This window comes from Conger conger, chromosome 5 (assembly GCF_963514075.1).
Source record: "Conger conger chromosome 5, fConCon1.1, whole genome shotgun sequence".
NCBI classification, from domain to species: Eukaryota; Metazoa; Chordata; class Actinopteri; order Anguilliformes; family Congridae; genus Conger; species Conger conger.
This window is the reverse complement of record NC_083764.1, coordinates 34,606,147-34,623,594: the sequence shown is the minus strand read 5'-3', so window position 1 is coordinate 34,623,594 and position 17,448 is coordinate 34,606,147. Positions and strand designations below refer to the sequence as shown.

The 17,448-nt window shown below is 42.9% G+C and overlaps 1 protein-coding gene across 1 annotated transcript in view; it reads right to left on the bottom strand.

Annotated features, from left to right (window-relative positions):
- Positions 1–17,448, bottom strand: part of prkg3 (protein kinase cGMP-dependent 3) — a 68,462-nt gene that overhangs the window by 17,717 nt on the left and 33,297 nt on the right. The window contains exons 10-12 of the mRNA XM_061243142.1: positions 4,682–4,747; positions 4,501–4,548; positions 4,316–4,357 (exon numbers count right to left, since the gene is read on the bottom strand). Coding sequence (XP_061099126.1) covers positions 4,316–4,357; positions 4,501–4,548; positions 4,682–4,747 — 156 coding nt within the window. The remainder of the gene's footprint in view (positions 1–4,315; positions 4,358–4,500; positions 4,549–4,681; positions 4,748–17,448) is intronic.

The window sequence follows — 17,448 nt, the reverse complement described above, 5'->3', positions numbered from 1 at the left end:
AGAACAATCCACAGCCTAAAGTAACTTGGTACTGGAGTTTTTCAGCAGATACTTTCTTACTCTTACTCAAGTAGTTTTTTTGGATGAAAATTGTTTTTGGAGAATTTTTTGCAAATATATTAAAAATCAAAAACTGAAATCTCTCATTTACACAAATATTCAGACCCTTTGCTGTGGCACTCCAAATTGTGGTCAGGTGCATCCTGTCTCCTTGAATTATCTTTGAGATATGTCTAGAACTTGATTGGAGTCCACCTTTGGAAATTTGAATTGATTGGACATAGTTTAGAAAGGCACACACCTGTTTATATAAGGTCCCACAATTCACACTGCATGTCAGGACAAAAACCAAGCCATAAAGTCCAACCATTCCTAAAGCTTTGAGTCTTCCCAGGAGCACAGTGACCTCAATAATTCTGAAATGGAAGAAGATTGGAACCGCCAGGACTCTTCCTACAGTTGCTCGTCCAGCCAAACTGAACAACCGGGTAAGAAGGGCCTTGGTCAGAGAGGTGACCAAGAACCCAACAGTCACTCTCACAGAGCTTTGGAAGTCCTCTGCAGAGATGGAAGAACCTGCCAGAAGCACTCCATCAATCAGGAGTGCGTGTAATTTGCCAAACGGCATTTAAAGGACTCTGAGTGCCTGAGGAAGAGAGGACATTATCTGGTCTGATGAGACAAAAAAATCTTTGGGCAGAACTCCAGTCTGGCGAACACCAGGCACTGCCCATAACTGCCCATAGCTAATACCACCTACGGTGAAGAATGATGGTGGCAGCATCATGCTATTAAGGCGCTTCTCAGTGGCACGGATAGGGAGACTGGTCTAATTGAGGGAAGAATGAATGCAGCCAGGTGCTTGAAGAAATCCTGCTCCAGAGTGCACGTGACCTCAGACTGGGGCGATGGTTCACCTTTCAAGCAAGACAATGACCCGAAACATACAGCCAGGACAATGCTGGAGTGGCTTCGACTGTCCTTGATAGGGTTGCCACATTTGATTTATGAAAAACCGGGACATTTGACATGCCATTATCCAAGTGCTCTCTTTCTGCCCAATTGTACGTTGTATATAGTCTTTTTTTGTTTTTTGCTGCTGGTTGCTTGTCTGAACTTTCGGATTTCTGCTACCAATTAAAAATAAGTATAAGCATATGGCCAATCGTCGCTGTGTTTTACAAATTTTTACCTGTTTACAGACACGGGATTGGATGTCTAGACATAAAGTGGAAAAAACTGAATAGCAGTAGAAGAATCCAGTTTTATTCAGAACTCTGACATTTAGAAGTACAAAAAACTGGGACAATTCGTATCCTGGGAAAGAATAATAATTTTCCGGGGCAGTCGCTCAAATAAGAGAACAATCCCGGGAAAACCCTAGTCGTTGAGTGGTCCCCCCAGAGCCCAGATGTAAACCCTATTGAACATCTGTGGAGAGACCTGAAGATGGCAGTTCACAGATGCTTCCCATTCAATTTGATAGAGCGTGACAGGGTATGCCAGGAAGAATGGTGAGAGTGTGAGACTTTGAAGACTCAAAGCTGTAAAGGGACTTGTACAAAGTATGGAATTAAGGGTCTCAATACTTATCTAAATGAGAGATTTCAGCTTTTGATTTGATTAATACATTTCCAAACAGCTCTAAATACTTGTTTTCACTTTGTAATTATGGGATATTCAGTGTAGATTGGTTGGCAAAAATGTCAATTTAATCCATTTTAAATCTACATGACAATAAAGTCTGCAAAAAGTGAAGGGGTTTGAATACTTTCTGAGGCCACGGTATATAGTGTGGTCAGGTATTGTTAAAGCTACATCATACATCATAAATGCCAGGTAGGGTCATTTGTGAAAGATGTGTGGGAGTTGACCAGTCCAATTTTGCTCAAACTTTGTGTAAATGTTCTTTATATATTCATTAAAGACCATCCAAAACAGTAGCCTCACTGGATTTGTCATTCTAGAGATATTGGCTCTGACAAAAGATATTGTGCTCCAATATCGGCACAAACCCAAATTTCCACTCGTGTGACTTTTTTGGTGCCACCCACCCCATATTTAAGAGACATTGGGCCTCATTTATCAATATTTTCGGAAACCATGTGCAAATGTATGTGTAATCAGAAACTAACTAAAAACCGGATTTATGTGTATATGTTGATAAATACCAATATTCTATGAAACCAATAAATGTAATCTAAAGAGAGTCTAATGCAGCGTTTACTGACTGGGAAAAACCGTTCATGACAACCTCTGAAATTAAATGTAAGGCAAAAAACAAAACTTATTAACAAATGAAGCGCATCAGCCACATACCATCCCACTTCTATACTATGATGTTTGAACTTGAACACGCCATTATTTCTTCTTGTTTGTCGTTATTTCTTCTCTGAGCCTCACCAAAGAAATCGTTCTTTGAATATGCGATCTTTCCGAAGTAGGCTACGCCATGCCCCAAAACTTCTAATAGGCTAAAGCAATACATTTACATGTACAGGGTAGCCAGACATATACACGATAGTCTAAGCAGGATACGCCCGATTTATGGCAAACCTTTTACGTGTTTTATTGAATTTATTTACACTCCACTTAGTATTAATTCTTCAGGATTACCAGAATGAAACATAACCCGTATTAATGTTGAATCCTGTTGTTTTCATTAATTGGCTTATTAAAATAATTTTCCCACTCAAAATCAAAATAAAATATAAAATATTTCCGCACACAATACGAACAGCTGAGACCACTCGTAAAGTTATAGGTGCCACATTATTTGTGCATAAATGCATTTAGGAGGAATTTTGTTTGATAAATGCATCCCAATATATCTAGAACAACAAATCCAATGAGGCTAATATTTTGGAGGTTCTTGACTGAATATATTAAATATACACAAAGTCTGAGCAAAATTAGAGTGGTCAACTCCCATACCTTTTGTTGATTTTTCACGGAATTAACTAGTATTTATTTTTCCCTCCCACAGCTGGTCACTATCGTCATGCACAATACAGTTAATAATGCAGTTTGTGGTATAGCTAGCATGAAAGGTTAACTAGAGTGTCTGCTAAATGCCACGTAATGTAATGTAACTTAACATTATGTGTAGTTAGCTGATTAGATAATCATGCATCATGAATGCCTAGCATTTATATTTTTTCCTCCTACATATTGTCGCTAGCTAGCTTCATGCACATTACAGTTAATAGCCTATACCAGCATCTCCAAAGAGTTATATGGCTATACAATGCATTTTGCATCTTAAAGATGAGTACAAATAAAAACAGAAAAACAAGATATTGGTTGTTTTAGAGGCAGCTACATATGGAACAATCAAATAATCACTGTGTACTCAGCAGATGGCTAGCTACGTAGTTATTTGTCAATTAAGTTCTGAATGCAGCTGTAGCTTGAGCCATTGATAGAACAAACACAGTTAGCATGTAGTCAATAGAATGTCCTTGTACTGAATGCATCGGGAAAGGATTAACCTTCTCGTATGACTCTGGGTAACATAGATAAACAGGTAATTTGCAAAGAGTCGGAGTAACTTTAATTTGGTCACTGAATGTCGGCTGTTCCTTTGACTCCGATCCATGTACCTCTGGCTCAAAGTTGAACAGTTGTATTGCCATTGGATCATCGATTATGTATTCTACTGACTCATCAGTCAGGGTCATCTGAGTCATTGATAATTTCCTTTGATCCAGAATCAAATTCCAATGCTGTCCATTTCTGTCATATGTTCAACCTAAATGTATATTGCAGAGCTGTTCATGTTCTCCCTGTGACATCACGTATCAAAGTAATTTTCCAGCATGACTTCAGGTGTTTCTGTCAGCAGTGATCAGTCCAATTTTAAGCAATACTAACCACAATTTCACTGAAAACCCCTATCTGTGGTGCTTACCCTTTACACTCAGTATTTCATTTGAGTTTTGTTGTGAACAGTTGTTGATATACATTAATGTAAATGTTTGTTTGAATATAAATAATGCTAACATGTGGCCATGCAAATAAAGCACATTTGAATGTAGTATGAACTCACTATACATTTGAAAAATGCACCTCATTAAAACAGCTTTTGGAGTTGCAGTAAAAAGAAGGATGGTGTAAATAAATACATTATACGTATGGCTTATGTGCAAGTCATAATGCACTTTCACTACAATTTTATGCTACATTTTTTGTGATGCTTCATGAATTCATTAGATGTCATAATATCATTGCAATTTTGGCTTTACTGTGTTTACAGTGGAAATTGACAGAGTATAGCTCTATAGCACCAACAGCTCTCCTTATGCGGTCTCCTCACCTTTTTATCTCCGGAACAGTCCTGTCCTCAAAGACATTTGAGCTTTTTTTATGAAAGGAATGAAAAAAAAGTGTCAGTGTCACCATTACGGGACGTTTTGTCATAATTACATCTCATGTTACATCACATCCCTAAAAGGTTCAGATTTAGGGTGAATGTAAGAGGGAAGTCAGTGTTACACTTACTCATCAGGGAGCTCAAGGTGCTCAATGGGGATGGTCTCCTCAAAAACCCTGAAAATTGAGAGACCGTGTTAAAGACCAAGAACGCACCCACAACCCTGACTGGTTCTCAAACTGGAATTTGGGTGTAATTCAGTAGTGTAATGAATGCACCGCTCTGCTGTTATGTGGAATGGGGACTCACTCTTTGTCAATGCAGAAACATGTGACTTGGCCCACCGCTGTGCATGTAGCGGTCCTGAGGATCTCACTGAAAATGGCAAGCAGATATATGGCATATGTCAACTTGAATTCAGCTCTGTACACTTGAAAACAATGAAAATTGTAAAACAAAAAAGGAGAATTGTATGGCTCAGTACTTACTTTAAGGACACTAACTTGAAGAATGTGTATTTATTGACACTAACATTGAAGAATGTCAATAAATACACAGGTAGAATGTTTGCACATTTAAAAATTTGAGCTTTTTGCTCATCTGCCTCAAATAGCATAGCCTAGATATAGTCGCATTTAGGGTGATTTAGGTTAAATTTCGTTGATTTAGGTTGGCCTCATAATTGATGTGGGGGAGAACGTGAACGCAAACTGAGATTTTGTTTTTGGTGAGGACAGAGATTCTGCTTAGGGGAAAACAGTGTTTCTTGGCACACGTCATTGCATTTCCGCAGGTAGTATTACACTGTCAAAATCATCTACCAGATTTGGGGAGAATACATATTTAAAATGAGTTCTTCCAACGCTTTTTGGGAGATGCCACATTCTTCCACGCCTGGGGAGTTTTACAAGCAGAGGACTAACCGCGGTGCCAGAGATTTTGTTTTGCTTGGTTTTTCTTTTGTTTCTTTGATATCCACTAAAACTTAAATGAAACTATCTGTGAAAGCACCAAGAGAGCACACTCCCACAGAAGGCAGGATGATTGGGCTGGCCCTGGCGAGGATTGGGTGATCAACCAAGGTGAGAAATGGTGGATGTGTCCCATGCCTTTTTTTTGTTTTTCCTTTTTTCCATTAGGCCCACAGCACACACCTGAGGTTAGGAATCTCTCAATAATTAAGTCTAATTACCAACATTAGGGACTGGCCAGCACAATATAGGCTGAATGTAATCAATACGTTTCCCAGCACAGAGGGATTCGTAACACTGTGTATACTCTGGTCTGTTAAGTGAGGGATAATCCACAACGAGACAGTCTGCAAGCAAAGAATAATGAGCAATGTGGAATTTATTTTTAGATAGCAGACCAGCTCGGGGTAGATCATCGCAATATGGGCTTGAGTGGATTTATTTGCATTCATTCCTTTTTAAAATCAATACGGTCATAGGATATACCCTTGTAGGTTCCGAAGGGTAATATCCTATTTCAAATCAGTCTCATTTAATTATTTCAATTTAGCTACGTTATTAATAACGGACTCAATAGTAATGATTGAATAAATCAAAACAGTCATACAGTTGAATTAATAATATTAATTCAATAACAACTTTTATATAAGTAGGCTAAAATATAGTTCTTAAATAGCTAGTTGGCTTAGTTCAGTGTTGGAAAAACATTGAGATGGACAACCGGTTACAATAAAAGTATTTATTGAACACAGATTTTAATTATAAACACAGCTAAATAAACACAGCTAAATAAAAAGGGTGTGAAGGAAAAGTTATCTGTTGAAGAGGGAAGGAAGATGGAGGACAAAGGAATGCGCGTACACGTATGCACGAGTCGAGAAAGCGAGGGAAGGAGACAGGAAGAGAGAGGAAGAGATGTGGCGGGCGAAGAGGATGGGGAAAGGAATTTGTAGAGACTATAGCTTGGGCCTTACAATGGTGGACTATGGTTATAGCGTGTAATGGCGCGTATACCTAGTTGAAATTACATTACATTATTGGCATTTGCCAGATGCTCCAGAGCGACGTACAACAAAGTGCATACCCATAACCAGGGGTAAGTTCGCTGAAAGACCCTCGAGGGAAGTACAATTTCAACTGCTACCCGTACAACAAAGATAAGGACCAGGGCCTATTTTTTTTTTTTTTAAACAACAAACAAAGCAAAAGTGACCAAACTTAACTATCCAAATACTGCTTACCTAGCCAACTAAAAATACCGAAATACTACATAAATCACAAAGACAACAATTAAGGATCACAGGGAGGTAGGGAGGGATGGGGAGAGGTGCTGCTTGAAGAGGTGCGTCTTCAGTTTGCACTTGAAGGTGGGGAGAGATTGTACAGTTCTGACCTCAACGGGGAGTTCGTTCCACCACCGTGGAGCCAGAACAGACAGTAGTCGTGAGCGTGAGGTGGAGATTCAGAGAGGGGGAGGTGTCAAGCGGCCTGTGGAGGCTGAACGAAGAGGTCTGGCAGGGGTGTAGGGTCTGATGATTTTTTGTAGGTAAGCTGGGGAAGACCCCTTAACTGCTTGGAAGGCTAGCACCAATGTTTTGTATTTGATGCGAGCCATGACAGGCAGCCAGTGGAGGGAAGTAAGCAGGGGGGTGACGTGTGAGTATTTGGGAAGGTTGAAGACCAGACGAGCTGCTGCATTCTGGATAAGTCTGATGAGTCTGATGGCGGACGCTGGGAGGCCAGCCAAGAGGGAATTGCAGTAGTCCAGACGGGACAGAACCATCGCTTGTACCAGGAGCTGGGTCGAGTAGGGGGTGAGAAAGGGGCGGATTCTCCGTATGTTGTATAGGAAGAACCTGCATGACCGGGTCACCGCCGCAATGTTCTCCGAAAGGGACACTGGGTGACGACGTGAGTGTGGTATCCCCGAGGGAAATGGAGAAATCCAGGTGGGGAGAGGTATTAGCAGGGATGAATATCATTTCAGTCTTGCCTGGGTTGAGCTTTAGATGGTGGTTATCCATCCAGCTCTGGATGTCACTCAGGCAAGCAAAGATACGGGCAGAAACCTGTGTATCAGATGGTGGGAACGAGATGAAGAGTTGGGTATCATCCGCATAGCAGTGGTAGGATAGCCCATGTGCAGTGATCACAGGGCCAAGGGAGCGAGTGTAAAGAGAAAAAAGAAGCGGGCCTAGGACTGAGCCCTGGGGAACTCCTGTGGCGAGGGGCTGAGGTGTCGATACCGAACCAGCCCAGGCAACCTGGAAGGAGCGACCAGAGAGGTAGGACTCAATCCAGTCCAGGGCTGTGCCACAGATGCCCGTTGCTGACAGGGCAGACAGGAGGATGGAGTGATCCACAGTGTCGAAGGCAGCAGAGAGATCTAGAAGAATGAGGACAGAGGAGAGGGAGGCTGCTCGTGCGGCATTGAGTGACTCACTGACAGAGAGGAGCGCAGTCTCTGTCGAGTGGCCCGATCTGAAGCCAGACTGATGGGGGTCTAGCAGGTTGTTGTTAGAAAAGAAAGAAGAAAGCTGAGTAGAAGCGGCTCGTTCTATAGTTTTAGAAAGGAAAGGAAGAAGAGATACCGGGCGGTAGTTCTGGATGATGGAAGGATCCAGAGTAGGCTTTTTTAGCAGCTGAGTGATGTGGGCCCTCTTGGAGGATGCCGGAAAACAGCCGGAAGACAGGGAGGAGTTGACAAGGGAGGTGACAAATGGGAGAATGTCTGGTGTGATAGTCTGGAGAAGAGAAGAGGGGATAGGGTCAAGGGCACAGGTTGTAGGGCGGTCGGAGAGCAAGAGTTGAGAAACATCAGAGTCTGTAAGGGGGGAGAAAGTGGAAAAGGAAGGGATGGGCCTAGAGGGGGGGAAGGGCACAGTAAGGGGGGCGGTGGTTGTAAAGGATCTGCGGATGACTGACCTTCTCATCCAAAAACTCAGCAAAGTCATCAGCAGCGAAGGAGGACTGAGGTGGAGGAGGTGGTGCGTTGAGGAGAGAGGAAAAAATGGAGAACAGTTTCCGGGGGTTAGAAGCGGAGTTCTGAATTTGTGTCTGGTAGTATTTTGCTTTGGCGGCAGTGACAGCAGAAGAGAATGCCGCCAGGAGAGACTGGTAAATTGTGAAGTCTGAAGGGTCTCTGGATTTTCCCTATTTCCTCTCCGCTGCGCGGAGGATGGTCCGGGGCTGGGTGGTCAAGAGACAAATTAATGGAATTACCGCAACAAGGGTACTTACGCTTTGGAAAGCGTTTCCGCGAATTTGCGGTGTTTGATTAAATTAATTTAGAAAATTTAGTTGACCTAATTTAAACAGTCCACTGACTATAAGCCTGGAGAACCGTAGGCCATTCTCTAGGGGTTAGTTGTACGGAAGAGAGAGCGTAGACTGTAATGGTAAGCCTGAGTGCTTTTTAGATAATAATGCGTCAGTTGTAAGCAAAAAAACAATTTAAACAAAGTTACACAAACAAATAGTCAAGAAGATATAATGGATTACAAAATTAACAAGACTAATGCTCAGATGCACTGCCTTACTTGATGGTGAATATCCGATGATATTTAAGCCAGTCTCAAATAGCTGACCATCGTCAGTGGGCAAAGTTTCTTGTCTGGAGAATCTGGGATGCTCCAGGGAATTAACGCTGTCCAGGTACCGTTGTCCCGGGGAAGGGCGTCTCTAGCGGGACCAGGGAAATCCGTCTCTGGCCTGACCAGGGGAAGGCGTCGTCGACTCACACGTGGGTAGAGTTGGAATAGAGGCCGGTCGTCTTCTGGCTCCAAAGTTGATTAAAACCGCACAATGTATGTGCGATCTCCGATAAAATATTGGGTCCTTGCAAGTGTTCGCGATATATAATTTTAGAACTAGCAGGCCCAATGAATAGAACCGTGATCAAGGGTTCAGACACAAAGAGAGTGTTCTAAAATTAATTAGGTGGGAGTCTCTTTTGGAACGAACAGCACGCGATAGCCATTGGTTAGAAAGAGGCTGTTAAATTCATGCCTGAGGCTTTTGTGAGGTTCAGCAGTTGCGTATTTCCGGCTGTTACTGTATTGGTTAAATGTCCATTAAAATGGCAGTGGAAGGCGGCGTGGAGTGCGTCATCAATGGCGTAGACAAATGCGTTTCCCTGTTTCAAAAAGTTATTACGCTGGCCCCAACACCCTTGAAAGTGTTAAAACTCACACGTCTATCTGTATTAACATTTTAAGGTTAATTTGCTTTCGTGACAGCTTTTGTAACATGTGGGGTGGCAAAACAAGCCCGGGAGGGAACCCCAACTTCATTGCATTTTAGAAATCCACAACCACACAAATCATAAATTTATGACTATTTCCATGGCAAGGGTTCAGTCAACCAAATCCAAGATTGTTTCTAATTACAAAAACATGATTGGAGAAACAGTGTTAGAATGTCCATTTTTTACTTAGAATTTATTTGGAGGAATTATAATTTCATTGCCGAACCTCATGGAGCCATCAGGCTTGGGAACCATTACAATGGGGCTGGACCATGGGCTGCAGGCCTCCTCAACTCCCTGGGCAAACATCCTTCCCACCTCCTCCATGATGATCTTCCGTTGTGCCTCTGGGACCCAGTAGGGCCGCACATTTACCACCACACCAGCAGGAGTCTTCATGTTATGCTGGACCACTGACATCTGTCCCAGGCAGGCTAAGAAGACATCTCTAAACTGTGACACTAGCTCCTTAGCCTGCTGGAGTTGGTCCCAGTTGTGGTCGTCAGCCGCCCCACCCGACTCACCAACTGCATCAATCCCAGGGCGAGGGTGTCGTTGTGGTCCACAATGACTAGCAGGTATTGATATCTCTGGGCCTAATGCGGGAGAGGCCATACCAGGTCCAGGCCAATGCATTCAAAGGGTATTTCAATGATTGACAGCGGAATCAGCAGGGCCGGTCGTGAATGGACCAGAGAGGTCCACCGGCACGTGGGGCAGGCTTTACAGAACCTGGCCCCGACTGGACTTATCTACATGTAGACCCCCAGGGCCCCAAACATGGCTTTGCGCTGTTGTAATGATGGGTTTAATGTACTATCTGTCCAGAACATCACTGTGTACATGCAAGATCTTTCATGGGTCCTTTAAGTTCTACAGCCAACCCAACAACGTGGAGAAAAAAGTCTGATAGATTGCAGAGCACCAATTGGTGTTTCACTTGTATATGAATCATGAATCTAAATAAAATGGTTTCTATTCTTCAACCCTTTTGACTACAGGCATAATCCTGGTCTCTTCTGATAGGTAACCCTCTGGGGTTTGTTGTCAGAATACCTCAGTCAGACACCCAGTTACAGAAGCTCAAATACAGTAGAAGTGGAAGCTTTTTTTCTCACCAAAATAATTTTCCTATTTGAAACAAAAGGACCCACAAAATAGTACTTTTATACCAACAAACTCTTTGGAAGGGTGGCACGAAAACAGCCCTTACTGAGCACCATAAACAAAATCAAGCATCTGGAGTTTGCCAAACATCATTGGAATTATGGCTGGAAGAGAGAACAATGGTCAGGTGAGACCAAAATTGAGCATTTCGACCATATACACCATCAACATGTTTGACAGCAAAAGAGGAATGCATGCAAGGAGAAGCAGAATAATACCTACTGTCAAATATGGAGGTGGGCCATTGATGTTTTGGAGATGTTTTGCTGCCAGTGGTCTTGGGGCACTATTTAAGATCAATGGCACAATTAATTCAACAAAGTACCAGGACATTTTGGCAAGAAATCTGGTTGTCTGTGCTAGGAAGACTTGTTCATAGGTAGATTGTCAAGCCAGACAATAACATACATCAAAATCCGCACAGAAAAGGTTTAGTAAAAACAACATCCATGTTTTGCAATGGGTATCTCAGTCTCCAGATGTGAATACCATCAAAAACCCATGGCCTGAACAGAAGAGTGGGGTCCATAAGTGCAAACCAAGGATATTGATGATTTTGAGTTCTGCATGGAGGAATGGTAAAAAAAAAATGTTCCTGTTCCTCAGACTGGTCCTTGTGGAGGGCCATCTGGCAAGTCCTTTGCAGGTGCTGAATGGGGTACTCGCTACTGCAATGTGATGCAATATGCAACATGCCAAAATGGTTTGGCATTGCTTTCCTGGTGTGTGAAGCAGCTTTTCACCACCTGGGTCAAGGCACATCCACCTGCCTTTTAGAACCCAAATTGTGTGTTCTACCATTGCACGGGTGTGTGTATGATGCTCAACAAGCACTCCTGCCTGCTCTGTGGATTGGCTATTGGCTACAGCCTGAGAGCTAAGGCATAACCTCGATTATCTAGAGCAAGTGGTGAATTTCAGTTCCCTGAAAATATTTTGCATGGATACAATTAGTAGTTGACAAGTCACTTGCCAATAAGCCACCTATGTCCATGAAAACCTTGAGCAAGACGCCTCGCAAGTTACTTCAGAACAAAGGAATCATGCAATCTTTGCCAGAGGTGTTTGCACAAAGTGGTGCTTTTCAGAGAAAAAAGTATTTACTTAATAAAAAAGCATTTAGGGATGAGAATAAATGTATTGAAATAAAAATATATAGTTTTTGCATACAGTGGGGTCCAAAAGTCTGAGGCCACATTGAAAGTCTGGGATTGTGGGGAATTGTCTCATGTGATACTGGAAATAAACAGAAAGTTTTAGGATGAAAAAATAAATTCTAAACAAATGAGTTCAAAGCTTTGCAAGAACTACTTGAAGACCAAGAAGAGAAAGGAGTGCTGCACAATCAATCCACAATCACCCGACCTCAACCCCATTGAAGATTTATGGGAACACTTTCAGTACACATTCAAGATGGATCATTGTCAAATAATGCTGGGATAACATGGATCATCAGGTTTTGAACAAATTTGTGTAGTCTGTGGGACCTCGGGGTGGATCCTGAGGTGCAGTGGGTGGGCCCAGCTGGAAACCAGACACAGGAAGCAGCAGTTATCAGTTATTAGTCTTTTTATTTTTTCTGGTTTTCTCTTTTTTTCTTGTGTCGGGGTATTGGTGATAGCGCCCCCCCTCAGGGCAAGGGTAGGGGAAAAACGGGAGAAACAAAAGGGGCCTTTCAGGCAAAAATAAACCAAGGTTCTTCCCAGACCGGGTTATGCTCCAGTGCCTCCTTTTTCCTTCCTTCTTCTCCCGCGTCAGGGCTGGGGGGAAGCACACAGGGATAGTGTAAGTAGGACAGGCTTTATTTGGCTCACATGTTCGGCGTCAGGATCCGGGTCTTTGGGGTTCCCGCCAGTAAAGGTGGGGTCAATCTTCAGGGTCAGTACGGGTGGACGTGGACGTGGACGTGGACGTGGACGTGGACGTGGACGTGGACGTGGACGTGGACGTGGACGTGGACGTTCCTTCCTCTCTCTGCCTCTCACACTCGCAGGAATGGTGCCGACTAACTCCGTTTGCAGCCTCGACCGCACCTTAAATATCTTCCCCTGCTCATTAGGACAAAGGGCTGCAGCTGAGTCAGTAGTTTTCCACAGTGTTCACTTACGTGCGCTGTCCAGGGTCCTGGACTGCAGGTAGAGGGTTCTCTCTGTATAGTGCTGATCTACCCATCACCTCCCTAGGAAAATAGACCCCTTCGCATACCTCTTCCAATGCGTAACGGTTGCGGGGTTGCGTTGTGCGGGTCCTTCTGGGGTTCTCTACCCACGTGGCGCAACATGCAGGAGCAGGGGCGCCACAAGTCCAAGACAGATACCCGACTGTCCAAAGAAATTCTGAAATTCATGTAAAGCTGAAGATTCAACTCAAATTGTTATGCTGATAATATAATTTGTCATGAAAATGTTTGTATTACATTTAAAAATAATGCAAAATATAAGTATTTTCAGTCGTGGTCCCAGACTTTTGAACCCCACTTAGCTGTGTTGTTGTGCTTATATGTGACTCGATGCCCCAAATTGCATATCATCGTGCAGTTCTCAACTTTACAGACTCCTGAAAATACTGTGATTTTCGATTTTGGTCAAAAATGAGATAAGTGCAAATCTGGACTCTTGAAATACTTGCCTATCCCTCAGCTATAAATCCATTACATGTCACAATGTGCAAATACTAAATCAAATGTAAAATATATAGTCTCATCTGGTTGATTTTTTTTTGGTCGGTTATCCACGTTCTTCTTTGTTGATGAAACAGCCTAGTCTACACAGATTAATGCAAATGAAGTGGTGCCAATGTCATTATTGTCACAGCCCTTTTTGACTTGCTGCATTCACACTATAGAAAGGCCAAATTCAATTTGGTTCTCCAAAAAAGTATTTGCATATGCTCCCGACCATCAACACCATGCAGAAAATACACTGTTTATGTAAACTCAAGAGATCCGCTTCTATGTAAGCTACACAAGTGCGGTATGGCTTGAAGATAGCTTAAGTATAATAAGCATTACTAAAAGATAATATGCTAATGTCAACTTTCATCTGCATTAGTCTGTATGTTCTTCTTTTATTTAAAGATCATCCACCAAAAGAAACAATATCCGGTTTTAATCATATTTCTGTTCCAATGAAGATCACTTTCATGAAGCTGAATAACTGTGCTGGGCAAAACCTGGAGCTGACTGTAGTCTACACGATAAAAGCAGCCATGTTATTTAGTATTTATCTGGTTATTATTATTAATGAAAAACTGATACCGTCTCAAAAAAGATATGTACTTTTTTTTTTTACAAGGAATACTTTTGGCTGAGCTGTAATATACCTGCCCAGTTTGTAGTTTCTTGTTAGAAACAGCTTCCCCACCACCTTGTCACTGTATGCTGAAATGGATTGTGTGTGTGACTCATACCAAGCTTTTAAAAACACAAGGAATTAGACTTACACACATCAGGGAACTAATTCCTCATTCATAAAGTAGTCCATGGCCACGAGGATATACTGGTTCCCTGACTTGGTGGTGGGGAAGGGGCCCAGCACATTGACCCCCACATGCTCCATGGGAGCCTCCACCAGGTATTTCTGCAAGGGAGCATGTGAGTATTGTGTTGGGGCTTTCTAGGCGGTGCAGATATCACAGCAGTGCACATACAGTTCAATGTCCTGGCTGCACCCTGCCCAGTGGCTCCACAGTCGGTGGAGTGGGTGGCCTGTAGCGTAGTGGTTAAGGTAAATGACTGGGACACGCATGGTCGGTGGTTCTAATCCCGGTGTAGCCAAAGTAAGATCCGCACAGCCATTGGGCCCTTAACCCTGCATTGCTCCAGGGGAGGATTGTCTCCTGTTTAGTCTAATCAACTGTACGTCGCTCTGGATAAGAGCGTCTGCCAAATGGCAATAATGTAATGAGTGTTTTAGCGATCCCAAAGTGCCCTGCCCCCACGGCTCCATGGACAAGCTGCAGGGCCAGTTTGACGAGTTTGGCCCACTGGAAGTAATACGCCTTAGTCCACCTCAGCCCATGCTGGCCGCCACCTCACCATTCTTGAACGTGAGACACCACCGAGTTGCTGTTGTGTGTACCATTGAGGCCCAGGTTCTGCTCAGTGTCAGCCCGGAGGGCGGCCACTCTGGGGACGCTTGGCCGCACTCCTCCTGTCACTGGCAGTAGCAGCACTCTATGGCTTCACAGGGACGCCTGGAGAGGGCATCAGCATTGCCATGGAGTCGGCCCACTCAGTGCTGGATTTCAAAGTCATAGCCTTGTAGTACTACGATCCACCAAGCCACCTGACCTTCGGGTTCTTTGAAGTTGAGGAGCCAGATGAGGGAGGCGTGATCAGTAGAGCTAGGGCCTGAAGTGGTGCAGGGCTTCCACTACACCCAGCAGTTCATGGCAGGTGACGCAATAGTTACATTGTTGGTTTAGAGAGGTTGCTAAAGTAGGCAACAACCCCCATTCTCACCTTCCTGGGCCAGTACAGCACCCATCCCCACGTGACTGGTGTCAGTGTCCACAATAAACGTCTGGCTGGGGTTGGGGTTAGCTAGGACAGGGGCCTCTGTGAGCGTGGTGCGGAATGCCGCGCCACAGGCATCCTCCCACCCCCGAACGCCACAATACATAAAACTTATAGGCCAGCGCAGGATGGGCATGCCCCTATAGCGGGTTCCTCCTGAGATTTCTTCCCATCAAGGAGCTTTTTCTCACCAGTTTGAGGGTTTTTCTCCCCATAAGGTAATTTACCTAGAATAGTTTCTCATTCTAAAAATGTGCTTGAGATTTTAAGGTTTATGTTTTACAACAAAAAAAACATTTTGTGATGCCTACATCGAATAGAGGCCTTCCTTTGGAAGAGTTCCAATTAATCTCACGTCTGAATTAATATTTTTGAGGTTGACAACACTATACAACAATAGAGAGCATTTTCAGTGACGTGATCATCTAAATACTAGGGGTGAGCGAGTAGTGCATTACTCATATCTGTTTCCGTATATGAGTAAACCAATTAAATTATCCGTTACTCGTACTCGGAAGTGGGCTTCACGTAACCCGGAAATGGTGTTGTACTACATTGCGACAGTACATTGAAGCCAAGACTTTCACCTGAAGAACAACTACTACCGTAACCTCTATTGAATCTTTATCTGGATAATCGTAAAAGGTATCCCTCCCACAGTCTATGATTATAATGTGTAATATAAAGCGTTTTTATACAGTTCAGTGCTCTCATGCACTCTTTAGGAAAGCTGACAGTGACAAATGCAACAGAGCCTGCCGTCTTTTAGTAGTGTTCTCATAAGAAAAAAATGTTTGCTGAACAGGTGATTTTATGAAATGTTCACTTTAGTGTGCTACACAACACTATATTTTTTGAAGTTTTCACTTTAGCAACATATTTTGCGATATAACTAGCTGGCTATATAACGAAGATATGCTACCACAAACGGTGCAACTGTAACTTACAGTTTGAGACAAATAAAGGTTGATCTAAACACTCAATTATTGAACACATAAAGAGATAAAAGGAACGTGTAGCTGCCCAAATTGCACTCCAGACAAGTGATCACAGAAACTCTGTATGCTGTTGCTTATTATCCAAGGGAAGAATACATATGTAGTTATAAAATGATACCAGTTTGTTATCGGTAGCAACAATCAAATTAGCTATTAGTGAGCTTGCCGAAATCACAAATATATACCTGAGGCACAATGCTTGCTACTATGTTCGTATTGCCTCAGGTAGATATTTGTAAACTAATTGAACTAAATATGGCTCATGTTACTTCTAACGGTCAAGAGAGTAATAGCAGCAACAAACCCCTTCAAATCACAACACTGTTTATCTCTCCCGGTTCTCAGTTGTACAATGTTTTGGTACAGAGTGTTGGGCCGTCAACTATATATTTTGAAATGCAAATTTAAGGACTATAAACAAAGGTAGAGGGTAAGTCAACATGTCAGTGACCCTTTTGATAGGAAGGGATTTACAATGGTCTTGTAACAATGTTTTAACACAAAAATCTTACCCATTGTACCTTTAAATAAAAAATAAACAAAACTGAAAGTTGTGAGCATACCGAGAGTTGCTAATAAAAACAAAAAAGTACTTTACTAATTGTTACCATGAGTGTGTCCCTTAAACTTATTTTGAATATGCAAGGTGCTGTGGACTAATCTGATTTCTGATTTAGAATAGAACACATTGTCAGCAGCACCAGACCCCTACAACTGATCCAGAATGCTGCAACCCGTCTGGTACTCATTGTTCCCAGACATTCACATGTCACCTCAACCTCCACTGGCAGCCTGTTATAGCTTGCATCAAATTTAAAACTTTAGTGCTTGCGTACCAGGCAGTTAAGGGATCAGCCCCTGTATATATTCAATCGCTTATCAAGACATATACACCAGCAAGACCCCTCCGTTCCGCCACTTGATGCCGTCTGGCACCTCCCCCTTGCCACACCTGCACTTGTCGGTCACGGCTGCTGTCTGTTTTGGCCCCACGGTGGTGGAATGACCTCCCTGTGGATGTCAGAGTCTCTGACCACTTTCAAACGCAGACTGAAGACTCATCTCTTCAGGCTGCACCTTTCCCTCCCTACCTCACCACCATGATTAGTCTTGTATATGCCATAGACTATAATGGTACTTATATAGTTATATATAGATATTGTTGTGTTTTGTATTAG